General features: G+C 41.6%; 1 protein-coding gene across 1 annotated transcript; it reads left to right on the top strand.

Moving 5' to 3' along the window:
- Nucleotides 1–635: 635 nt before the first annotated feature.
- LOC124857615 (calponin-3-like) lies at nucleotides 636–25,075 on the top strand. The gene is made up of 7 exons (XM_047348932.1): nucleotides 636–804; nucleotides 7,930–8,051; nucleotides 19,888–19,954; nucleotides 20,053–20,190; nucleotides 20,306–20,422; nucleotides 20,592–20,738; nucleotides 24,087–25,075. The coding sequence occupies exons 1-7, from the start codon at nucleotides 748–750 to the stop codon at nucleotides 24,426–24,428; spliced, it is 990 nt and encodes a 329-aa protein (XP_047204888.1). The 5' UTR covers nucleotides 636–747; the 3' UTR covers nucleotides 24,429–25,075.
- The last annotated feature ends 1,036 nt before the right edge of the window (nucleotides 25,076–26,111 follow it).

The following is a 26,111-nucleotide window of genomic DNA, read 5'->3' as shown; positions in this document are numbered from 1 at the left end:
ATTCTTAAAATGAAAAATGCTTTTTCATTTGAAATATGGTAACAATTTGCTTCCATAGAAACCAACCCTGATTGATGTTTTACAGTCTTGTCGTTCAGTCCAGTTAGAGCAAAGAACATCACGATCCATTCTGTTTTTTTCGGGAAAAATATCCCACGAAGTAAGTTGTAGTGTTACAGAGTACATCTTACTTCTCAGTACTTCGTCCCCACGCAGTAGACATCTTCTTATTGGCGGCTACTTTATATTATGTTTCAGTTATCAGAATGTCTCATCCCTAGCCTCAAATAAAAGTCCCTTGTTCCTCCGTGTGGTTAGAAAGTTCGTGTAAAGGAAGGTTATGTTTCAGTATTTCGTGCGCATGTCGTACCAACGTTGTGCTCATAAATGAATATTTCGTGGGGACGCCATAAATTCATCATGCCGGTGTCTTTTATTTTAAACTAAGTCGTTGCCTTTTCTTATTTCTTTCCCATGTCGATGAAGTTTTTACAGCAGGCTCAGATCCTTCATATGTTCTGCTCACTTTGGTTCAAATCAGCAGGACTGGGTTTGAATAAACTCAGCTCAGGTCCAAACAGATCTCCAGAAGAGAGGAGCAGTAAAAACGGTTGTGTGACGTCAGCGCGTTTTCACGTCGTTCTTTCTGCCAGCTCTCCGGTCCTCACAGCGCTGCTTTGTTTCCTCTGCTCTGCAGATTTTCTTCAGATCATTCTTTGCTTCTGGGTTTGGGATTAGGAGCAGAAAATGGCCCATTTCAATAAAGGACCAGCCTACGGGTTATCTGCTGAAGTCAAAAGCAAAGTAAGTGCTCCCCTTTCTTCGCCAGTCGCTTGTTAAAAACTTACTTTATTGATTTGTTTGTTGTGTTACTTTGTGGTAACTTAGTTTTTCTGCTGAGAATGAAAAAAGGAACAGTCTTCCCAGATGGGAGTTTTTAAAGTTTGCAGCCAGGACAACCTGAACTTCCCGAAGTTTCCCGAACTCCACGAGTTTCTGGGTCCAGCTCCAACCGGTTTAAGTTTCCACAAAGACCCATAGAGCTGCGTGAGAAAGCGTTTAAAGGCTGACATGATCGGAGGCCCACGGAAAGGCCAAGGAAGAGTGAGGAGACAGATGGAAAGTTGAGTTTTCTTCGGTATGTTCCTTTTTCCCTCTTTTTGGATCAGAACCAGAAGCTGTCTGAGGAAGCATATTCATGTGGAGGCATGGCGTCATGTTGCTGCTGCTTGTCTCAGAGGAAGGTTTTAGAAGAACAGATGGATTCGTTGTTGAGAAGGAGCTCAGCTCTGATCTTCTGTCTCTTCCCGTTTCCATGCTGATTCCAACGCAGCCTGTTTGAGTGGCTTCCACTAACACCACAGGAACCAGGCGTGGACCTCTGGAAGCTCCACATACGGTCTCCCTGAAGAACAAATGAGAGGTGTCCATCAGGGATGTTGTAGAGGGACTGTTGGATGGTGGAGATGTCTGAGCGATGACCCAAATTCTTGATGTACCCTCCGAACATTAGAATATTATGAAGTTCAATATTACTAGTTTCAGAAAGTGAACCTTATATGTTCTATAGATTCATATTTCAAGCCTTTATTTCTTGATTAAGGCTTACAGACGATGAAAACCCAAATGCCTGAAACTTAGAGTATTACATACTACTGGGTCATGACATGTTGAGTGGAAGGAAGAAGTGTGGTAGGAAAAGGTGTATCAACAACAGGGAGAACCGCAGCCTTGAGAAGATTGTCAAGCAGAATCCATTGAAGAATTTGGGGAGCTTCACAAGGCGTGGACTGAGGCCACCACGTACAGACAAATACTAGACATGGGTTAGAGATGTCGCATTCCTCATGTCAAGCCTCTCCTGAACCAGACACCATGTCAGAAGCATCTCACCTGGGCTAAGGAGAAAAGAAACTGGACTGTTGCTCAACGGTCCAAAGTCCTGTTTTCAGATTCAAGTAAATTTCATTTGAAAATCGAGGTCCCAGAGTCTGGAGGAGAGAAGAGGCACAGAATCCACATTGCTTGAAGTCCAGTGGGACGTTTCCACGGTGATGGTTTGGGGTACCATGCCATCTGCTGGTGTTGGTCCACTGGGTTTTCTTAGGTCCACAGTCAATGCAACCATCTACCAGGAAATTCTAGAGCAGTTCACGCTGAACCCTCATAGAGAATCTGTGGAGGAAAACGAGAGATGCCAGACGTAACAAGGAAGATGACCTGAAGGCCTCTATCAAAGCAACCTGGGCTTCCATTACACCCCAGCAGAACCACAGGCTGATCACCTCTAAGCTACGCCACACTGATGCATTAATTCAGGCAAAAGGAACCCCAACCATGTACTGAGTGAATAGAATTGGACATACTTTTCAGAAGCCAGACATTTGTGTTTAACATATTCTTTTTATTAATCTTATGTAATATTCTAATTCTCACAGTAAATTTTGGGGTTTTATCATCTGTAAATCATAATCAGCCATAAGAAACAATGGCTTGAAATATTTCACTCTGTATTTATTGAATCTATGTCATATATGTTTCACTGTCTGAAATGAGGGACAAAAATATTCATGATATTCAAATGTTCTTTTAGTTGCACCTGTATAGTAACTCCTGAGCTGAGTGTTGTAGCAGCTCTGTCAGCATTTAATGACTCAAAAAGGCAAATAAGTTGTGTGTCAAATCATCATTTTAGAGCCCCAACAGTGAGAATGTGTGCAAAAAAAGGAAGGACATTAATGGAAGCTCAGTTCTTCACTAGTGGCTGCAGTGAGGCAGTTCCACTGTTTTCTACATCATTTACTAATCAGTGACGATAAGCTGCAAAGGAACCATCTCCACTGCAGGTCCAGTCCCTTCATTAGTGAGCTGCTGATATCACTTTGTTACACAGCGCTTTTGTTGGCCCAGGCTGTTTTTAGAAAGATTTCTAAGTTTGTAGCACAATTTCTCAACAGTCATCAGAAAAGAGGAGATGAGCCCTGGTAATGGGCCCCATATAAGAGGTTTTGAGAGCAGAACCTTGAGTCACGGTAATTACACAAATATTTCAAACAAACTGTTGTCAGCTCTTAGATTTAAAGCACAACACACACACACACACAGACAGGTCCTACATTTAAATGTGCAGATTTCTGGGGAACAGGAGGGTCAGCTTCCAGCAGAACAAATGAGCACTGTGCACTAACAAGACTAGGAAGGCCCACAGTTGTGTTCCAAATAACAGCAGTGTGGTAAACACTTGAATAAAGCTCAAGATCCTTAGAACAGTTTTTATTTCCATCTATTTGGAACACAGTACATTATATTCTAAATCATCCCATGAAGAAAAATGAACATTAGGCTGTTTAACTAAATAACGTTATTCTTTACAAACTCTAGTAATTCCTGTATAAACCAAAAACTCTTTATGATTTATCATTCCTGTGAATCACTAAACTAATATTTAGTTGTATGACCACTGTTTCTGAGAACTGCTTCACAGCTGTGTTGCTTGGAATCAAACAACTTCTGACACCTGTGAACAGGTATTCCAGCCTAGAATGATTTGACACCATTCCATAACTCCTCTACATTTCTTGGTTTTACCTCAGAATAATGTCACCCTACAAGTTTTCAATTAGATTAAGGTCCAGGGATTGGGCTGGCTGCTCCAGAATTTACTTTTGTTGGTCTGGAACCAAGATGCTGCTCCCTTACTGGTGTGTTTGGGGTTGTTGTTTTGTTGAAACCACTATTTCCTCTTGAGCAAAAGGCTACATGACCTCTTCAAGTACTCTGATATATGCAAACCGGTCCATGATAGCTTGAATGTAATAAGTAGACCCGACACCATAGTAACAGAAACATCCCCATATCATGGTGCTTGAACCACCATGCTTCACTGTCTTCAGAGTGGACTGAGGCTTCAGTTGTTGTGATTATTAATCTGAGAATATTATTTAATATTAATACTTTCATATTTTATCAAATAATATTTGGGTCTGTTAAGGGTTGTCCTGTGAATACCAGCCTAGTAAGGCGATGGTATCAGGACAAAATAGAAAGGTGTGAGACGAGCTCTGACATTATTGAACAGCATAAACTCTGCACATATATGGAATGAATTCACACAATTTCTTAAAATACAAGAATTTATGAACAAAAATAAGTCAACTCAAAGTCAAACATATTTCAATCAACAAACTCTTTACTTTGCTAAAACAATCCAACTAAACTACCAAGCAGAATTAAAGAATAATGAAGACTAATGGACTATGTACAATATAAATAAGTTGATTAAAGATGATTAGAAATTATGACCAAAAGAGTGATGCAACATTACCGTGCAATGTTTATGTTTGAGAACCAAGGATTATCTTGAAGAATCTGGAAATGAAGTTAAGTTAGTCTTGGAACTAACTTAAGCAATAATCAGCAAACCTATAGACAACCATTCACAATGCAAGATCAGATAAAATATTATTTTAATAAAATAATGTTTTAAAGAATGATCTGCTGAATAAAACCAACCTTCTGGATGACCATTTCTCAACAGTGTCTCATTAGCTGCCTTTATTTATTGAAATAATATTTGAAGAAATATTATAAAGGGAATCTTGGAAAAGAGCCAAATCTTTCTGGAGAAATGGGGCTAAATGGTTTTTATTTAGTTATTAGATTTAGTAAAATAATATTTAGGGAAATATTGTTTACTATCTTGAAAACTAACAACCTTTCTGTTAAATATTCCCTAGCAGGCAAGCACATGTTCTTAGCTTGTTAGCAGTGAAAACTAACAAAGGAAGCTGCTAGCTTAGCACCAGAAACAAACAAACACCTTTTAAAATACCGTTAATAAAAGGGTTAAAATGCATAAGCGCGGACGGCGCGTTATGATCGGTCTTCTTTTAAAATCACCCTTTAAATAAAGTTTGTCTTAACTTTAAAAACACAGAAGAAAACCAAACTTCATAAAATGAAAAACGTTTAGATCATTTCAATCTAAATCTTTCTCTATTATTCTGTCCAAACACCAAACTTTGTATGAATGTGTTGAGGAGTTGGCCGGGTGACGACGAAGTTTGAAGAAAGCTCTGTGAACAAAGGGTTAGCTTCCAGCTAACCTCCGTAGCTGTGGATGAAAGACAGCTCGTTCTGTCCGCCAACCAACTGCACGTTTCCGTAACCACGGTGGTGCGGCTCCTGTTGTCGTCCTTTCAGACTCGGCTTGTAGAGACCGCGTCTCTGCAGGAGATTCTCTGGAACAGTTTGATTCTGCAGGCCTCAGAGACAAAGTAAAGCAATGCTTATACATTAATTTCCCCTCTTTATGAATGAAATCACCGGGTACACAAACAGTTATTCACTCGTACTTAACTTTGCAAATGATCGCGTGATCTTATGACACCTTGGATCCAGTTTGAAGAGTTTGTCTTTTTGCCAGCAAAGAGACATTAGCGTGCTGTCTCACCGGCCAGCTTCGCACAGAGTCCGGATGGTAGAGAAATAACCATTGGAAAGGTGGGGTTTTATATGGCCAGTGGCATCATGGGAAGTCCGCTGCTACCCCACCTTTCCCCTTCTGAAGTTGTGCTGGAAGTCGGTTAAATGCAATTTATTTTTAAAGTTCCAGAAAAGTTTGTACTGGAGTTTTAATGTTGAAATCCATGGCTGTGGTCCCAACAGTTTTTGGGAGTCGTCTGACAAACTGTCTGCGGCTCTTGGACCCAAAAAGAACAACCTTACTTCCATCAGTCCACAAGATGTTTCTCCATTTGTCTTCAGGCCCGTTGATTTGATCTTTGGCAAGTTGTCTGCAGCATATGTCATTTTTAGTGGGGTCTTCTTGCTGATAGATTAGCTTCACAGAGGCGTCTTCTAAGTGTCACAGTACTTACCGTTAACTTCAGACCTTCTTTGATCAGCCTGGATCTGATCATTGGCTGAGTCTTTGATCCATTTCAATGGTAGTCTTTTGTTGTCTTCCACATCTCTCTGGTTTTGCTTCCATTTTAAAGCATTGGAGAACATTTTAGCTGAACAGCCTATCATTTTCTGTACTTCTTTATACATTTTCCCCTGTCCAATTAACGTCCTAATCAAAGTACACTGTTCTTCTGAACAATGCCTGGAATGACCCATTCTTGACATGTTTTCAGAGAGAAATGGATATACAACATGTGCTGGAGTCATCCTTTATTAAGGGCCACCTGACTGACTACTGTTTCTTCACAGAATGAATGACCTCAGTAACTGATATTATTTTGAACACACCTCTTTCAATCAGTTATTCAGTTACACAGACTCAGGAGCATTAATATAATACATGGTGGTTCTGTTGGTTTTCTCTGACTCTACTACAACTACTAGGTGGTGATATGCTTTCTACTAAAAACAGTGATTGATCCGGTTAGTCTAGTTAGATGCTATTATTTTAAACACAACTGTACATGTTTAACAATGCTCCAGATGTTCCTTTAGGTTTACACCTAATTCCTTAAACCTTAATGCTCGCCTATATAACAATCTGTCATAATATACAGTCAAGCTGACTGTAACACAATCCCTCATACCTATGCATTCTTTCAGTGGTACAGAATCTATGAACAGAGGCTGACATTGAATAACTGAATACCAAGGCTGTGAGACCCTGCTACCAGTAGGTTGGATCCCAGATTCAGGAATCTAGTTGATTCCCACATAGAAGCTGACAATTTTAGATGACGAGGGGTTAGAAAATGTTGACGAGCTTCTCAAGCAGAGAGATCATCTATAAAGCACATGCTATGCATTGCAGGAGCTGAACTGTAGAACAGATCAAGGAAGCTTTATGAAGATGTTTCATCCTCACTACATAGAGAGGGAAACTGGAGGAGCGGCCCTTTCCTCCAGCTGCTATCAGCTGCTTAGTGACTAAAACAAAGTCAACACTGAACTGGATGGTCTGGTTTGTCTGTTTAACTGGTTACCAGCTCGGCAGATTTGACCACCGGCTTCGTGTCCAAAGCTCTGACCCGTTTATCTTCTTACCTATGCTGTTTGATTCTGTTTTTATAATTATATGTTTTTGTACTTTTTGTTTAAGGGCTCCTGGCCAGGTTATGGGTTTAAATGAGAACTGCTTCTCAAACATAACAAAAGCAAGGTTGAAAAAATAAATATGTTGCAGTGGAAAGGAAAACTGAAACAAAAGGATGATGGTCTATTCCTTTTGTAGTGTCAATACGGTAGACCTTCACAATAAAAGCCCTGTTCAGGCATTCTGAACTCCAGAGAACATGCAGCTAGTAAAACAGCTGCTCCTAAAAACCCAGTGTGAAAGCTGGGGATGTTGAGTGTTCAGGCCGTAATTTATCCCTGACAGATGTCATCTCATACAGAAACGTTCTGAGTGTGATGAAATCATGACTGTTACCAGTCGTAACGCTAACATTAAACTGACAACTGTGATGAATTTGGGCACAAGCAGGATATAAAAATTCTCACACTGTTACATATGTATGAGGCAGCAAGAGTGAACTTGGTGTTTTGAAATGATCATAAATCATGTTGAGTAACACATGACAGTCAGACATGCAGTGTACTCCAAGTCTTTAGAATAGGAACATATTTCTTAAAGTCCACTGTGCTCCATCCAAGTTGGTAAAACTGTACAAACTGATAAGAATATAGTTAGAAATGACATTTGCTCTAAATTATAGTGGATTATGTTTTTTTCTTCATTCAAAGATGTGATTTAATGGAGGGGAATCAGGATAAAACTTCTGATATATTTATATGATATATTTTGGTTGGAAACTTCGGAGAGTTGGAAATGCTTGTTTTATTGGAATCCTAAACAGTGACATCCTCGCCTAACTACAAGTCTAGCATTGCTGATACCTTTACGGGTGCATGTAATTTTCCTGAAAAGACTTTCAGATGTTTTAAAAATTCCCTTTTTTTCAGATTGCTCAAAAATATGATCCCTTGAAGGAGGAGGAGCTGCGATTCTGGATCGAGGACGTAACAGAAATGGCGATTGGAGAGAACTTCCAGAAGGGTCTGAAGGATGGAGTCATCCTCTGCGAGTATGTTTTGTTTCTGAGAGTTTTTTTGACAGATTGAAGGCAGCACATGGAGGCTTGCTGGGGCTAAGCTGAGCTCCCTGCAAATCTACACTGCAAAGACAGACTGTGTTATTTACAGATAATAATCACTTATCTGCATATCAACCTGAGTGCACCCTCTATCTCTGACTCTTAAGTTACAAACACACATTCTTTAAACCTGAAACTGATTGGTCGTGGCAAATCACTCTGACCGAAAAGAAAGCAGATATTATTGACAAGTTGTAGAGTCTTAAGAGATAAAAGTTCAAGTGTTGGTTTACACGACCAGCTCCTTTTCCTGACCTCACACATGACCTGTTTCCTCTGGACCAGTTAGGTTTGAGCAGAGGTGGGACCAATTCATTGTTTTGCAAATCACAATCAAGCCTTCAGTCTTTTACCACAGTCTCGAGTCAAGTCCCAATAAAGGCATGAAAGTCCCAGGTTGAGTCCAAAGTGAAGGCATGCAAGTCCTGAGTCAAGTACGGGTCCTAAACTTTAAACTTCCAGTCTTAAACAAGTCATTTGACTAAATAGGTCACAGTAATGTTGACTTATTTCGAGAATTTTAAATATTTTATCTGTCGCGGGGGCAGCGGACTCAGCAGAGACGCCCAGACGTCCCTCTCCCCAGACACCTCCTCCAGCTCCTCTGGGGGGAGCCCAAGGTGTTCCCAGGCCAGCCGAGAGATATAGTGCCTCCAGCGTGTTCTGGGTCTTCCTCTGGGCCTCCTCCCGGTGGGACGTGCCTGGAACACCTCCAGAGGAAGGCGTCCAAGAGGCATCCGGTATAGATGCCCGAGCCACCTCAACTGGCTCCTCTCGATGTGGAGGAGCAGCGGCTCTACTCCAAGCCCCTCCCGGATGGCCGAGCTCCTCACCCTATCTCTAAGGGAGTGCCCGGCCACCCTACGGAGGAAGCTCATTTCAGTCGCTTGTATCCGGGATCTCGTTCTTTCGGTCATGACCCAAAGTTCATGGCCATAGGTGAAGGTAGGAACGTAGACCGACGGGTAAATCGAGAGCTTTGCTTTTCAGCTCAGCTCTCTCTTCCTCACACTGGACCAGCACAGCGCCCCCATTACTGCCCACTCCTGAGGCGTCGGATTGTTTGCCAGAATCGCTTTGAGGCCAGTCGGTAGTCCTTCTCCACAGCCTCACCGAACTCCTCCCATGCCCGAGTTTTTGCCTCTGCCACAGCCCGGGCCACGGCACGGTTGGCCTCACGGTACCCATCAGTCGCCTCAGGAGTCCCACAAGCCGAACACCGCCGATAGGAGTCCTTCTTCAGCTTGACACATCCCTTACTGCCGGTGTCTACCACCGGGTTCCGGGATTGCTGCCACAACAGGCACCGCAGACCATACGGCCGCAGCTACGGGCAGCAGCATCGACAACAGATGCGGCGAACATGGTCCACTCTTCTTGCTGCAATGCAACAGCGCCAACAACCGCACCAATTCACAACACATTTCATCTCAAGGCATTTACTTTAGTCAATTCAGTCCAATCATACAGACTGATTCAAAGTCATTTACATAAATCCGAGATCGATTCCAGTTATAAAACAATGAAGTCAAGTTCAGTTTATTATGCAAATTGGTAAAAAAAAAAAAATCCATAAAAAAAACAAATTTATGGAAAATTGATCAATTGCATCAAGTCATTGGCTTTGCAGCAATCCGTCATATCAACAATGAGATATTCCATACAAGGGCATTAACCACCACAGTGGATTTCTCTTTTCCTCTCCACTTTATGCTCTCCAGTGTTATTTGGTAAATACATTTGCAAAAATGTACCTGACAGTCAGAAAGGTGGGTCCACCCCGCCCCACCAATTAAACTACAAGGGGGAAAACGGTTCTTTGTGTTCTCCCCCTCCCTCATCATGTGTGCGTCTGCACAATGCAGCTTTAAATCAAGACTGAAATAGGTGTGTTCCTCCACCTTAGGCTGTAAATTGGTCACATACAGTTATTTACTACATGTCAAGATTTTCCTGAAGGGGCGGGTGGTCTTGTTGGCGCCCTGCAGGCCCAAGTACTGAACCCTGTGGTACTCCACAATTAACCCTGGAGTTTAAAGATGATTTATCATTTACATGAACAAACTGGAATCTGTCAGACAGATAAGATTTAAACCAGCCTAGCGCTGTTCCCCTGATCCCTACAGCATATTCCAGCCTTTCTAAGAGAATGTTATGATCGACTGGATCAAATGCAGCACTGAGATCTAACAGAACCAGAACACACAGAAGTCCATTATCTGAGGCCATAAGAATATCATTAGTGACTTTCAGCAGAGCTGTTTCAGAGATGATGAGAAAAAGGAGTTTTAGTTTATGGGTAATTTTAAAATGTTTTTTTTACTGAGGAGCCACAAAACTAGAATTTCAGCAGGACCTCTTACATCATACAACCCCTTTTAAGCTGTTTTTATCTGCATATAATCACATCATATTTCATCGCTACCATTTCCTGACCCTCACCTGAAACTGTATGGAGTCTAGGGCTGGGGATATGAAGAAATTCTAATATCACAATATCTTTGGGCTGTATCACGATACACGGTATATATCACTAATGTTTAAATAACCTTGAAAAACAAATGTGATTTACAACCATATAGTGCCTACAATTGCACTGGTATACTCATTCAAATTGACCTGTAAATATTTTTGTTTCAAATCTAAACATGAAAAATTTTATTTAAAATGTTTTATTTTAACCATTTCGAATAATCAGTTGCACATAGCTTTTCACAATTAACAATAGTGCCACATTATGTCTCTTTATGTGGTCAGCATTAGACCTTTAACAAGAAGGAAACCAAGAGATGCAGCACAGGTTTGACACAGGAGACTGTGACATAGCCCTCCCCTGAAAAGGCATTAGTGAATTCCACCAGTGGTTTCACAGCCTTGTGCACTGACTTGAGGACTTTTATGTCTTGCCAAGTCAGAACAAGGTGTTGTGTTTTCTTGTCCTGAGATTGACCTGAAATTTAGCTCGCTCTTCTTGCAGCACTCGGTCAATCATCTTGTAACGTGATCCCCAACTAGTTGGAGGCTCACTGATCAGCTGATTTGCAGGGATCTTAAGATCTTTTTGCACAGAGCGCAGATCTCTCCTCTTCTTCCAACTGAATGAAAAACTGCTCACAATCGTTTTGCAAACAGAAACAGCACCCTCAGTACAAGGGTGCTTCTCTCTGAAAATAATGAGAAAAACAACCATTAATTATAATGTAAGTAAACTCAGCAAACTAGTCACCCAGCATCAGACTCATGTACAGTACAAACCAAAAGTTTGTACACACCTTCTCATTCAAAGAGTTTTCTTTATTTTCATGACTATGAATATTGTAGCTTCACACTGAAGGCATCAAAACTATGAATTAACACATGTGGAATTATATACTGAACAAAAAAGCATGAAAAATCTGAAAATATGTCTTATATTCTAGGTTCTTCAAAGTAGCCACCTTTTACTTTGATTACTGCTCCGCACTCTTGGCATTCTGTTGATGAGCTTCAAGAGGTAGTCACCTGAAATGGTTTTCACTTCACAGGTGTGCCCTGTCAGGTTTAATAAGTGGGATTTCAAGCCTTATAAATGGGTTTGGGACCATCAGTTGTGTTGTGCAGGAGGTGGATACAGTACACAGCTGATAGTCCTATTGAATAGACTGTTAGAATTTGTATTATATAAAAAAAAACGAGCGGCCATCATTACTTTAAGAAATGAAGGTCAGTCAGTCCGAACAATTGGGAAAACTTTGAAAGTTTCCCCAAGTGCAGTCGCAAAAACCATCAAGCGCTACAAAGAAACTGGCTCACATGAGGACCGCCCCAGGAAAGGAAGACCAAGAGTCACCTCTGCTGCGGACAATAAGTTAATCCGAGTCACCAGCCTCAGAAATCGCAGGTTAACAGCAGTTCAGATTAGAGAACAGGTCAATGCCACACAGAGTTCTAGCAGCAGACACATCTCTAGAACAACTGTTAAGAGGAGACTGTGTGAATCAGGCCTTCATGGTAAAATAGCTGCTAGGAAACCACTGCTGAGGACAGGCAACAAGCAGAAGAGACTTGTTTGGGCTAAAGAACACAAGGAATGGACATTAGACCAGTGGAAATCTGTGCTTTGGTCTGATGAGTCCAAGTTTGAGATCTTTGGTTCCAACCACCGTGTCTTTGTGCGACGCAGAAGAGGTGAACGGATGGACTCTACATGCCTGGTTCCCACCGTGAACCATGGAGGAGGAGGTGTGATGGTGTGGGGGTGCTTTGCTGGTGACACTGTTGGGGATTTATTCAAAATTGAAGACATACTGAACCAGCATGGCTACCACAGCATCTTTCAGCGGCATGCTATTCCATCCGGTTTGCGTTTAGTTGGACCATCATTTATTTTTCAACAGGACAATGACCCCAAACACACCTCCAGCCTGTGTAAGGACTATTTGACCAAGAAGGAGAGTGATGGGGTGCTGCGCCAGATGACCTGGCCTCCACAGTCACCGGACCTGAACCCAATCGAGATGGTTTGGGGTGAGCTGGACCGCAGAGTGAAGGCAAAAGGGCCAACAAGTGCTAAGCATCTCTGGGAACTCCTTCAAGACTGTTGGAAAACCATTTCAGATGACTACCTCTTGAAGCTCATCAACAGAATGCCAAGAATGTGCAGAGCAGTAATCAATGCAAAAGGTGGCTACTTTGAAGAACCTAGAATATAAGACATATTTTCAGTTGTTTCATAATTTTTTTTTTAGTATATAATTCCACGTGTTAATTTATAGTTTTGATGCCTTCAGTGAGAAGCTACAATATTCATAGTCATGAAAATAAAGAAAACTCTTTGAATGAGAAGGTGTGTCCAAACTTTTGGTCTGTACTGTACAGGTCCTTCTCAAAAAAGTAGCATATTGTGATAAAGTTCATTATTTTCCATAATGTCATGATGAAAATTTAACATTCATATATTTTAGATTCATTGCACACTAACTGATATATTTCAGGTCTTTTATTGTCTTAATACGGATGATTGTGGCATACAGCTCATGAAAACCCAAAATTCCTATCTCACAAAATTAGCATATTTCATCCGACCAATAAAAGAAAAAATTTTTTAATACAAAAAACGTCAACCTTCAAATAATCATGTACAGTTATGCACTCAATACTTGGTCGGGAATCCTTTGGCAGAAATGACGGCTTCAATGCGGCGTGGCATGGAGGCAATCAGCCTGTGGCACTGCTGAGGTCTTATGGAGGCCCAGGATGCTTCGATAGCGGCCTTTAGCTCATCCAGAGTGTTGGGTCTTGAGTCTCTCAACGTTCTCTTCACAATATCCCACAGATTCTCTATGGGGTTCAGGTCAGGAGAGTTGGCAGGCCAATTGAGCACAGTGATACCATGGTCAGTAAACCATTTACCAGTGGTTTTGGCACTGTGAGCAGGTGCCAGGTCGTGCTGAAAAATGAAATCTTCATCTCCATAAAGCTTTTCAGCAGATGGAAGCATGAAGTGCTCCAAAATCTCCTGATAGCTAGCTGCATTGACCCTGCCCTTGATAAAACACAGTGGACCAACACCAGCAGCTGACACGGCACCCCAGACCATCACTGACTGTGGGTACTTGACACTGGACTTCTGGCATTTTGGCATTTCCTTCTCCCCAGTCTTCCTCCAGACTCTGGCACCTTGATTTCCGAATGACATGCAGAATTTGCTTTCATCTGAAAAATGTACTTTGGACCACTGAGCAACAGTCCAGTGCTGCTTCTCTGTAGCCCAGGTCTGGGGAATGCGGCACCTGTAGCCCATTTCCTGCACACGCCTGTGCACGGTGGCTCTGGATGTTTCTACTCCAGACTCAGTCCACTGCTTCCGCAGGTCCCCCAAGGTCTGGAATCGGCCCTTCTCCATAATCTTCCTCAGGGTCCGGTCACCTCTTCTCGTTGTGCAGCGTTTTCTGCCACACTTTTTCCTTCCCACAGACTTCCCACTGAGGTGCCTTGATACAGCACTCTGGGAACAGCCTATTCGTTCAGAAATGTCTTTCTGTGTCTTACCCTCTTGCTTGAGGGTGTCAATAGTGGCCTTCTGGACAGCAGTCAGGTCGGCAGTCTTACCCATGATTGGGGTTTTGAGTGATGAACCAGGCTGGGAGTTTTAAAGGCCTCAGGAATCTTTTGCAGGTGTTTAGAGTTAACTCGTTGATTCAGATGATTAGGTTCATAGCTCGTTTAGAGACCCTTTTAATGATATGCTAATTTTGTGAGATAGGAATTTTGGGTTTTCATGAGCTGTATGCCAAAATCATCCGTATTAAGACAATAAAAGACCTGAAATATTTCAGTTAGTGTGTAATGAATCTAAAATATATGAATGTTAAATTTTCATCATGACATTATGGAAAATATTGAACTTTATCACAATATGCTAATATTTTGAGAAGGACCTGTATATGATCTCCATCAGCTTTAAAAAAATTGTTTTTGACATTGTGGTACGTTTGTATACTCCACGAATTAATTAGGCAAATGCAAAACAATTTAATAGGTTGAAAAACATGCCACCCAATTTTTCTAGTGGAATGACAAGAAATATTTTCCCAAAGCTCAACAAAAAGAAACTTAAAAATTATATATTTTTTTTATATTTTGCTGTAAACAAATGAAAACCGATAAAATATTTTTAGTTTTTGGGGAATTTCATTAAATTGGTAAATCATATTTTGTTATTGCATCTGTGATTTCCCTCCACTGCGTACTTTTTCAGTCGTATGGGACAGCTTTTGCAGTGTCTTCTGTTTCACAGCTGGTTTATTTAACATTTTATTGAGTGAGTGGGAGAAGCCGACGTGGCGTTTACAACAGTCTTCATTTTGAACTGGATGACTTTTGAAGTGGAATAAATTCGTGGTACTGCTACCTTTTGTGGGATGTTTTGCAAATTCCCGCCTTTCGTTCGACATCCTCCTTGTGAAATCCAAACCATTGCCATATTATTGATCCAGTGCGTTTCTCTTCAGAACTAGCTCGTCTGACTGCTCTTCAGTATTCCTATTCACTTGCTCAGCTGAAACTCACACTGTCGCCATATTTCTCGCATCGTTTTTGCTGCCAGTGTGCCAGGTAGAAAACGTTCCAGTTTGGAGGAGGGATTAGTGATGCATTCATAGCGTGTGTGTGAAACAAAACGCATTGAATTAGATGCAGACTGCTTTTCGCCATGCCAATTTCTACCCGATGGTCACTATAAAGCCATTTTAACCATCGTGCGTGGGAAAACCCGTGATACCCGTAATAAATTTGATATATCACCCACCCCCTAGTGGAGCCCCTAATGCAGTGATTTCCAACTGGGGATATTCCTCCCCCTAGTGGTACGTGAGCACATTGCAGGAGGTACGAGGAAACGCTTAATATTTTATTTCCAACACAGTCAATATCATCAGTTTAAAAAGTTTGGGTATCTCTGCCCTAATGGACACCTTCCAGGGTAACAGATGTGTCTGTTGTTGTACATATTTGCTTTATTTTCACATGAAAATGGACAAGATGAAAGCTGAAAACACGCTTCGAAGGTCTTCGGTAAATGAGTTATAGAGGCTGGTCTGACTCTCCAAACGGCATGTCTGTGGAGAAGTGGGGAGAGACGTTTTGGAGTATCAATATTGTGGAAACTGAATAATGGTTTAAACAAAGTGTCCATTTATGTGTAGTGATGCAGTGCTGGGTTAATGTTTATTGCAGCTGAATGTATAGGCATCATTCAGGACTGTCACAAACTGAGTCTTTGTTCAGACTAAATGCTCTCCTTATAGAGATCATCCACTTGGCCCTGTCTTTCAGTGTTTAACCCTTTCTCTCTCTTAGACATAGCTACTGACTGAGCTTCTACTGTGACTAACTGTATGTGCTCTCTCTCATACTCTAGACTTGAACACTGGCTCAGAGTTCATCTGCTTAGCTGTCTTTCTCTCCTAGAAGAAGCCACTAAGGGAGCTACTACTGCCTTGAACGTTTTACTTTTCCTTTAGGTTAAAAAAGTTATTAAATAGTTCTGTTTATTTTGCCTCCTCTGTTCAAAGGGTCTTTTAACCAACATTGCCTCCCCCCCAAACACACACACACATACATATACACACATTTATATTTTTCACAAGCACAAACCTGCACTTTTCATCTTTTTTGTTTAAAGGGTCACACAACTTGATTTATGGCTAGAAAAAGCTCAAACTCACCCCAAAATGGTGGCCATATACAGGTCCTTCTCAAAATATTAGCATATTGTGATAAAGTTCATTATTTTCCATAATGTCATGATGAAAATTTAACATTCATATATTTTAGATTCATTGCACACTAACTGAAATATTTCAGGTCTTTTATTGTCTTGATACGGATGATTTTGGCATACAGCTCATGAAAACCCAAAATTCCTATCTCACAAAATTAGCATATTTCATCCGACCAATAAAAGAAAAGTGTTTTTAATACAAAAAACGTCAACCTTCAAATAATCATGTACAGTTATGCACTCAATACTTGGTCGGGAATCCTTTTGCAGAAATGACTGCTTCAATGCGGCGTGGCATGGAGGCAATCAGCCTGTGGCACTGCTGAGGTCTTATGGAGGCCCAGGATGCTTCGATAGCGGCCTTTAGCTCATCCAGAGTGTTGGGTCTTGAGTCTCTCAACGTTCTCTTCACAATATCCCACAGATTCTCTATGGGGTTCAGGTCAGGAGAGTTGGCAGGCCAATTGAGCACAGTGATACCATGGTCAGTAAACCATTTACCAGTGGTTTTGGCACTGTGAGCAGGTGCCAGGTCGTGCTGAAAAATGAAATCTTCATCTCCATAAAGCTTTTCAGCAGATGGAAGCATGAAGTGCTCCAAAATCTCCTGATAGCTAGCTGCATTGACCCTGCCCTTGATAAAACACAGTGGACCAACACCAGCAGCTGACACGGCACCCCAGACCATCACTGACTGTGGGTACTTGACACTGAACTTCTGGCATTTTGGCATTTCCTTCTCCCCAGTCTTCCTCCAGACTCTGGCACCTTGATTTCCGAATGACATGCAGAATTTGCTTTCATCCGAAAAAAGTACTTTGGACCACTGAGCAACAGTCCAGTGCTGCTTCTCTGTAGCCCAGGTCAGGTGCTTCTGCCGCTGTTTCTGGTTCAAAAGTGGCTTGACCTGGGGAATGTGGCACCTGTAGCCCATTTCCTGCACACGCCTGTGCACGGTGGCTCTGGATGTTTCTACTCCAGACTCAGTCCACTGCTTCCGCAGGTCCCCCAAGGTCTGGAATCGGCCCTTCTCCACAATCTTCCTCAGGGTCCGGTCACCTCTTCTCGTTGTGCAGCGTTTTCTGCCACACTTTTTCCTTCCCACAGACTTCCCACTGAGGTGCCTTGATACAGCACTCTGGGAACAGCCTATTCGTTCAGAAATGTCTTTCTGTGTCTTACCCTCTTGCTTGAGGGTGTCAATAGTGGCCTTCTGGACAGCAGTCAGGTCGGCAGTCTTACCCATGATTGGGGTTTTGAGTGATGAACCAGGCTGGGAGTTTTAAAGGCCTCAGGAATCTTTTGCAGGTGTTTAGAGTTAACTCGTTGATTCAGATGATTAGGTTCATAGCTCGTTTAGAGACCCTTTTAATGATATGCTAATTTTGTGAGATATGAATTTGGGGTTTTCATGAGCTGTATGCCAAAATCATCTGTATTAAGACAATAAAAGACCTGAAATATTTCAGTTAGTGTGCAATGAATCTAAAATATATGAATGTTACATTTTCATCATGACATTATGGAAAATAATGAACTTTATCACAATATGCTAATATTTTGAGAAGGACCTGTAGGTTTTTTTTTTTTCTTTTGTACTGGTCTGCTTTTACAGGAAGGTATTGATCAGGATTTTTAGGATGCATTGTCTGAGATCTGATTGGTCCATATGTTCCTAACAGAGCACTTTGTTCTCAGACTGCAGGTTTACTGGTGGTTCCTAGAGTCTCTAGAAGTAGAATGGGAGGCAGATCCTTTAGTTATCAGGCTCCTCTCCTGTGGAAGCAGCTCTCAGTTTTAGTCCATGAGGCAGACACCCTGTCTACTTTTAAGGCTAGGCTTAAAACTTTCATGCTGTGGGTCAGGGAACGCAAAGCACATCCTCTCCTTTGGCTCACGGCACACATTCTCTGACGGAATTCCAAAACTATAAATGGAAAATCACGAAACTTGCGTTAAAGGAGCTTCTCTTGACTCATGATGACTTTGCAGCTTATGTAGTTATGCAGAACAGTAATGCAGCAAGCATGACTTCTATGACAGTCTTCCCCCATTTCCAGGTCTGTGCTCTGTCCTGCCCTAGTCCTTTCTGTCCACTAGGAGAAATGATCATCACATGCATGGCTTTGTTTACCAGTTTTGGTTCACTTGCAAAAGTACAATGTGAAAGCGAACCTCACCAAATGAAAAAAAAATAAAGTCTGCTTTTGGTCTGAACCAAACAAGCGGACCAAATCACGCTCCTGGTGTAAATACAACCCTAGACATAGCTATTGGCTGAGCTTTTACTATGACTAACTACATGTGTTCTCTTTCATCCTATAGTCCTGAAAACTGGCTCATAGTTAATCTGCTTAGCTGGCTTTCTCCCGTAGATGATGCCACCAAATTAGCTGCTACTACCTTTAATGTTTCACTTTTCCTTTCCATAGAAAGTACTCCTGGATCAGTGCTTCTTTGTTCTCTTTGTGTCTCTGCTCTGTTCTCTCAAACCCCCAGTCGGTCGTGGCAGATGGCCGCTCACACTGAGCCTGGTTCTGGTTCTGCTGGAGGTTTCTTCCTGTTAAAAGGGAGTTTTTCCTCTCCACTGTCTCTACATGCTCATCCAGGAGGAGTGAATGCTGCAAGTCACTGACTGGATGTAATCTGCTGGTTTCCTTTGATAGAAAAACTTTTTATCCAATTTGAATAAATAACTGAATCTGACTGAACTGTTCAATGGTTACGATTAATTGGAATGTATGAACCTGACTTGAAATTTATATGATTCGATTGAACTTACTTTGTATAGTGCGACGTGTGTTGTGAATTGACACTATATAAATAGAATAGAATCAATCTGAATTGAACTGGATCATCACAAACATTTCCCCTGCAGAACTGTATTTAAATACAAAAACTGAAGGATATAAATGGAAAAATGAATGGTTTCTCTTATGAGCAGTAAAGTTTATACTCTCATTGGGTCCAGAAAGCACCATATGCATTGAAATAACATGAGTCAACAGAGCTGCAGTGCACAGGTCATTCAGATCTAGACTGTTAAAATAAACTGATTTACATTTTTGGTTTTTTTTTCCACTGGTTTCTTCAAATTTGATTAGAAACCAAACAATTGGAGGAAACCCACTATTTTTTTCTCCAAACATTTGTGGAAAGTGGAAATCATTGCAGGGTGTTATTCAGGTTAGGGTGGAATGAGAAAAGCAGGCCCACTAATCTGCTGGTATCCCTGGAATTGAACTTTTAATGTCTGTGACCCCTGCCTGCACCATGTCCAGCTTCTGCCATCATACAGTAGATGTCTATGACATACTACCAGCTGTTCTAATGACAGTTGATGGTGAAAAAGATCCAATCAGCTGGGTTTACCTGCAGCTAGATGCTAATGTCATGAGTGTGAGGCTGTACTTACACAGAAACTGTGGCTTACTGAGAATTGTGCGACTTCAGAGCCTCCAAGGATCAGATAGTATTTTCATAAATCTTTCTTGTTTTGTTTAGATTAATTAATAAGCTACAACCTGGTTCAGTGAAGAGGATTAACCACTCCCAGCTGAATTGGCACAAGGTAAGACTTCTGTCTAAACTCAAGCTGAATGTCTTCTACTTCTTGCCAAAACAATAAAACAAGTGTTTTTTATATTTTTTGTATGTGACTCTCTGCAGCTTGAAAACCTTGGGAATTTCATCAAAGCAATTCTGGCCTATGGCCTAAAGCCCAGCGATATCTTTGAGGCCAATGACCTGTTTGAAAATGGAAACACGACTCAAGTACAGACCACACTGCTTGCACTGGCCAACATGGTGAGTGCATACACACTAGCCGAATGAAGATTGCTTTGTTCTGAGCAGACGATTGCTTGTGAACGATTGAACTTGTGTGGACTTATTGCTGGTTCTGTTCTGTTGGGTCTGTCAGGCGAAGACCAAAGGCTTGGACACAAAGATTGATATTGGGGTGAAATATGCAGACAAACAAGCACGACAGTTTGATGAAGAAAAGATCAAGGCAGGGCAGTGTGTCATCGGGCTCCAGGTAACATTTTCAGCCTATAAACCTAGTCTTCACTGAGGTCCAATATTTGGGGAGAAGACATAAATCACAACTCTTTAGTCCCCTTTTCAAAACGATGACACCAGTTCGGTTCTGGTCGTTATGTATTAATATTTGAGTTTGAGAGACCATGTTTCTGTTTTATTTTCAGATGGGAACAAATAAGTGTGCCAGTCAGGCTGGAATGACAGCGTATGGAACCAGAAGACATCTGTATGACCCAAAGACACACACTGATAAACCGTATGACCAGACCACCATCAGTCTGCAGATGGGCACCAATAAAGGAGCCAGCCAGGTTGTACCTCACCTCAGTTGTTGTTACTTTGAATGACTCTTTTCATTCTTACAAGATCTGACAGAGCTGGAGTTCTCAAAAGATCCGGTTTAGATACATGTCATCATAAAAAAATAGCACACCAGGTCCGACTGAGAAATTCAAGTTATTCAAGTCAAATTAGGATGCCCCACATTTCTTCCCACTTAACAAGGTCAAAGTAACACACAGTCATGTCACATCAGATTTACATTATGAGCACATGGCTGCTTAACATTTTGAAGAAACTTTGTCCTGTTTAAATCTCAAACACATTTTGGCGCGCCTGACTTAAAGTGAACAGCATGATGAGATCCAAATAGCTGACTGGGGACCCTTAGAAAGAAGATAGTGGCAGCTTATCAGTCTGGTAAGGCATGTAAAGAGACCTGAAAAGAATCTGAAATCACTCATTCCTTGTATGGTGAATAGTCCATACGTGCAAAACAAGTTAGACTGAAGTAACACTGGGAAATGAAACGTTCTAAGCTGGATAAAAGTCCAGAACTCGATCTGAGATTGACATGCTGTGGGGCAACTTGAAACGGACTAACATGCAAGAAACCCCTCAAACATATCACAGCTGAAAGTGAAGAGTTAAACAAACCTTACTCAGACTGATGTCAGAGACTGGTTGGTAGGTAGGACCATCACCTTATGCGTCATTTCCATTAACTATTCTGGCTCTGCATGTCTCTACTCGGCACAGAAGCTGTTGCGTTTCCATTGACTCACCGACGGCTGGAGGCGGGCTTCAGCTGTAGTCACTGTGCCGCCATTAACTTTACGGTGTAACGTTGTCACATTAAGTAATCTGTGTGAAACAGTAAAAATAATTAGAAATAAAAAACATAAAATACAGATAATGTTTATATTATTGTATATGCAAGAATGTCTTCTATGTTTTTTTTTCGCGTATAAAATGATCCACTGGGATGAATATCTGGAATACAGCCCAGCCAGAACTTATTCAAATAAGGCTCAGTAGAGGAGAAACACTTTAAGTTTGAAGACAAAGACTTTAAACTGCTGCCTTTTGCCATAGTTTCTTTCTTGTTTGAGAATTTATTTGAGAAACACTTTCTTTTTTCTGTATGGACTGTTGCATGAGCTGTTTCATGGTGGTATTGTTTGTGTGTTTTGGGGGAAATATTTGTGGGTCTGAACAGCTGATTTTATGTAATCAGCTGATTTAGGGTGTTATTAAATACAGCGCCCCCTACCTGTGTGTAATTCAGAAAGCTGATGTGTCCTTTTTCTTTTCTTTCAGACTTCAGGCTGGTTTATGATTTATAAATAGTAATACTATATTTGGGTTTGACCCGCTCTGGCCACTGTGGTCCTAATTTTATTGTAGTTGCTCTTGAGTTTCATTAACTTCTCCCTGCTCCACCTCATTGAAAACCTTCCCATTTCTCCTGGTCCCACGGCCAATCAGTGAACAGCAGTCTGTTCACATCACATGTGGTCCCTACTCAGCCCCAGTAGGACCTGCTCAGGAGCAGGGACCAAGAAAGCAGGCACTGGGACAGAAAAACCATTAATGGAAACGCTCGCAAAACGGGCTGAGTGGAGTGGAGCCGGCCCAATTACAACCCGTGGGAAAGAGGCATCACCAGTGAGACAGAAGTACAGGGGTTGGACAATGAAACTGAAACACCTGTCATTTTAGTGTGGGAGGTTTCATGTCTAAATTGGACCAGCCTGGTAGCCAGTCTTCATTGATTGCACATTGCACCAGTAAGAGCAGAGTGTGAAGGTTCAATTAGCAGGGTAAGAGCACAGTTTTGCTCAAAATATTGAAATGCACACAACATTATGGGTGACATACCAGAGTTCAAAAGAGGACAAATTGTTGGTGCACGTCTTGCTGGCGCATCTGTGACCAAGACAGCAAGTCTTTGTGATGTATCAAGAGCCACGGTATCCAGGGTAATGTCAGCATACCACCAAGAAGGATGAACCACATCCAACAGGATTAACTGTGGACGCAAGAGGAAGATGTCTGAAAGGGATGTTCTGGTGCTAACCCGGATTGTATCCAAAAAACATGAAACCACGGCTGCCCAAATCACGGCAGAATTAAATGTGCACCTCAACTCTCCTGTTTCCACCAGAACTGTCCGTCGGGAGCTCCACAGGGTCAATATACACGGCCGGGCTGCTATAGACAAACCTTTGGTCACTCATGCCAATGCCAAACGTCGGTTTCAATGGTGCAAGGAGCACAAATCTTGGGCTGTGGACTATGTGAAACATGTATTGTTCTCTGATGAGTCCACCTTTACTGTTTTCCCTACATCTGGGAGAGTTACGGTGTGGAGAAGCCCCAAAGAAGCGTACCACCCAGACTGTTGCATGAACAGAGTGAAGCATGGGGGTGGATCAGTGATGGTTTGGGCTGTCATATCATGGCATTCCCTTGGCCCAATACTTGTGCTAGATGGGCGCGTCACTGCCAAGGACTACCAAACCATTCTTGAGGACCATGTGCATCCAATGGTTCAAACATTGTATCCTGAAGGCGGTGCCGTGTATCAGGATGACAATGCACCAATATACACAGCAAGACTGGTGAAAGATTGGTTTGATGAACATGAAAGTGAAGTTGAACATCTCCCATGGCCTGCACAGTCACCAGATCTAAATATTATTGAGCCACTTTGTGGTGTTTTGGAGGAGCGAGTCAGGAAACGTTTTCCTCCACCAGTATCACGTAGTGACCTGGTCACTATCCTGCAAGAAGAATGGCTTAAAATCCCTCTGACCACTGTGCAGGACTTGTATATGTCATTCCCAAGACGAATTGATGCTGTATTGGCCGCAAAAGGAGGCCCTACACCATACTAATAAATTATTGTGGTCTAAAGCCAGGTGTTTCAGTTTCATTGTCCAACCCCTGTAGCTGAGGACAAGGATTGAAAACCAAGTCTTAGAGGCAGTGGGGCCTGAGAACCAGTTTTGCAGTCCTATTTCTTAGACCAGTAAGAAAGAGCCTCAGGATGAGGGTTGCCAGCCACGGTCTTAGACTGGTGAGGCCTTGTCTTTTCGCAATCCACATTAAAGGAAGCTAAGTAGTGGAAAGAACGCAGCATAAATGGGCTGATGTATATGATGTCATTGGAAAGTATTTACAATGCTGGTCAGAAGTTTACAAACACTCATTGGCATCATTTTTATATTATGAATTTTTGGCTTTTTGTCATTCATTTGAACTGATTTTGTTTGTGGTGTTCATCTGATTAAATGCATGACTGAGAAAAGTCTGAAAGCTTTGTAGAACTGGAACAGGACATTACCCTAATTATGTTGTAATGTGGTTTCTGACAGGCGGGCATGTCGGCCCCTGGTACCCGCAGAGACATCTTTGATCAGAAGGTGGCACTGCAGCCACTTGACAACTCCACCATCTCCCTCCAGATGGGCACCAACAAGGTGGCATCTCAGAGAGGCATGAGCGTGTACGGTCTGGGCCGGCAAGTTTATGACCCCAAGTACTGCGCCCCTCCAACAGAGCCAGTTATTCACAAAAACGGTAGCCAGGGCACCGGTACAAACGGTTCAGAAATCAGTGACAGTGATTATCAGGCTGAATTCCAGGAGGAGGAGTACCATGCAGGTTACCTTGACGACTACAACTCTCACTATAATGATCCGAACATTGACTATTAGGACAGGTCTAAAGCAGTATTACTCAATCAGACATACAACAAAGCAGACCTTTTGCTCTCCTCACTAGTCTTGAAGCAAAGAAGGAATGTTTTCGCTTCCTTCTTGAATTAGACATTGAGCCGCAGAGGTCAAAGGTTTTAGTACTATTACATAACGACAGATATAGTATTGCGAAAAGTAATCTTTCCTGCTCTTACTTTTTGAAGGATGTCCTATGATATAACTTTGATGTAGTGGACCAGATATATTTTATGAAGTGAAATTGTTGTCCTGTATTTATTTTCAGGATGAAAACACAGCTGATTCATCTAAAATCTGTTTGTAAACCCCCAGCAGTAGACTTATTTATTTCCCCTGCTTCTGCATGTCCTGTGTTCATTCCTGCAGCTGTTGCTGTTGATGCTAAAGTTACATTTTATCTAGGGTTACTCAAAAGAAGATGATTATTATTCCTTAATAATAAGCATCTGAATCCTGGTGGATGAGGGGTGATGATTATTTTACAACCAGACATTGTTTTGCATTATTTCACCTTTTTGTCTTTCCCTTATAAGACCAATCTTTGTTTATTAGTGAACCATTATAAGTAATGATTAATTGTCCAGAATTAAAATGATATCTTTCAATAAAGTCTTAAGTTGTTTTAATCAACCTGTCTGCACATTTTTGTTCACTTCATATCACTTGCACAGATATGTTGGAAAAAGTTTCTGCTAAATATCTAAAAAGTTTTATTTAGAGCCAAACATTCTATTCATTTTAATCATAATATAAAAACTCCGAACTAGCATGCCTGCATGCTTTCATTGCTTTCACTGTTCTTGATTTTCCATGTTTTAGAACAGGGTTCATTGCATTACCCTGGTTTGCATTACAATGAAATCTTCCCTGATTTGAGAGGAATTGTGATGGTTCATTTGTACACAGTAGTCACAGATTATGCCTATTTTTGGACATTTCCCTGATAAGTGGATGAGTGGAGAAAACAAGCCTGTGTCTGTTCTAACCCTTTGGTCGGACATCCGGGGATTCCCGAAAGATGAAGACAAAGAATGTTGAGCCAATGACCTTCATGAGAACATAATGGAATTCTTTCTAAGGCCCTGCTAATACAGCCCTCCTCTTTCCCCAGAAAGAATTATCACTGTGTGCAGGTTAGAGGAATCCGGGGTAAAAGACAACACAAAAAAGTTTAGTCACTGACGAAAGCAGCAAGTTAGACAGTGTTCTAAAACAGTTAAGTTTATTATGCCAATTGGTAAAATGTTTTCTTTCTAAGGAAACCCAGCTGATTACCGACTTTGTAGCAATCTCCCCTTCTGAACGAGCAGGTGGCAACAGTAGCCAGTGGACTGCATCAAGGTCTTCACTTTGCAGCAATCTCCCATACTTAGCATGCATGTAGCAACAATGGAAAGGAAAACTCCCCTTTAACAGGAAGAAACCTCCAACAGAACCAGAAACTACCTCAGTGTGAGTGGCCACAATCCATATATCACTTGTACATTCATTTTTTGAATTCAAACCAACAATGAAGAAGTGAGAGACAAAGCAGCTAAGAGAAGCTACAGAGAGAAGCTTAAGAACAGCCTTTCTACTGGTGACACTTCAGCTGTATGGACTGGTCTGAGAAACCTGACTGCCTACAAGAGCCCCTCCACCCATCCTGAACAGAATCCTCTC

The sequence above is a fragment of the Girardinichthys multiradiatus genome, chromosome 21 (genome assembly GCF_021462225.1).
Source record: "Girardinichthys multiradiatus isolate DD_20200921_A chromosome 21, DD_fGirMul_XY1, whole genome shotgun sequence".
Taxonomy (NCBI): domain Eukaryota; kingdom Metazoa; phylum Chordata; class Actinopteri; order Cyprinodontiformes; family Goodeidae; genus Girardinichthys; species Girardinichthys multiradiatus.
Note: the sequence above shows the minus strand (reverse complement) of the source record. Positions and strands in the feature narration are given on the sequence as shown.

Excerpts from the sequence above, each read along its gene's own strand:
- LOC124857615 (XM_047348932.1), top strand. The coding sequence starts at position 748 with ATGGCCCATTTCAATAAAGGACCAGCCTACGGGTTATCTGCTGAAGTC. Across the intron at positions 8,052-19,887 it reads GATGGAGTCATCCTCTGCGA|ATTAATTAATAAGCTACAAC; the intron begins GTATGTTTTGTT and ends TGTTTTGTTTAG. Across the intron at positions 20,191-20,305 it reads TGCTTGCACTGGCCAACATG|GCGAAGACCAAAGGCTTGGA; the intron begins GTGAGTGCATAC and ends TGGGTCTGTCAG.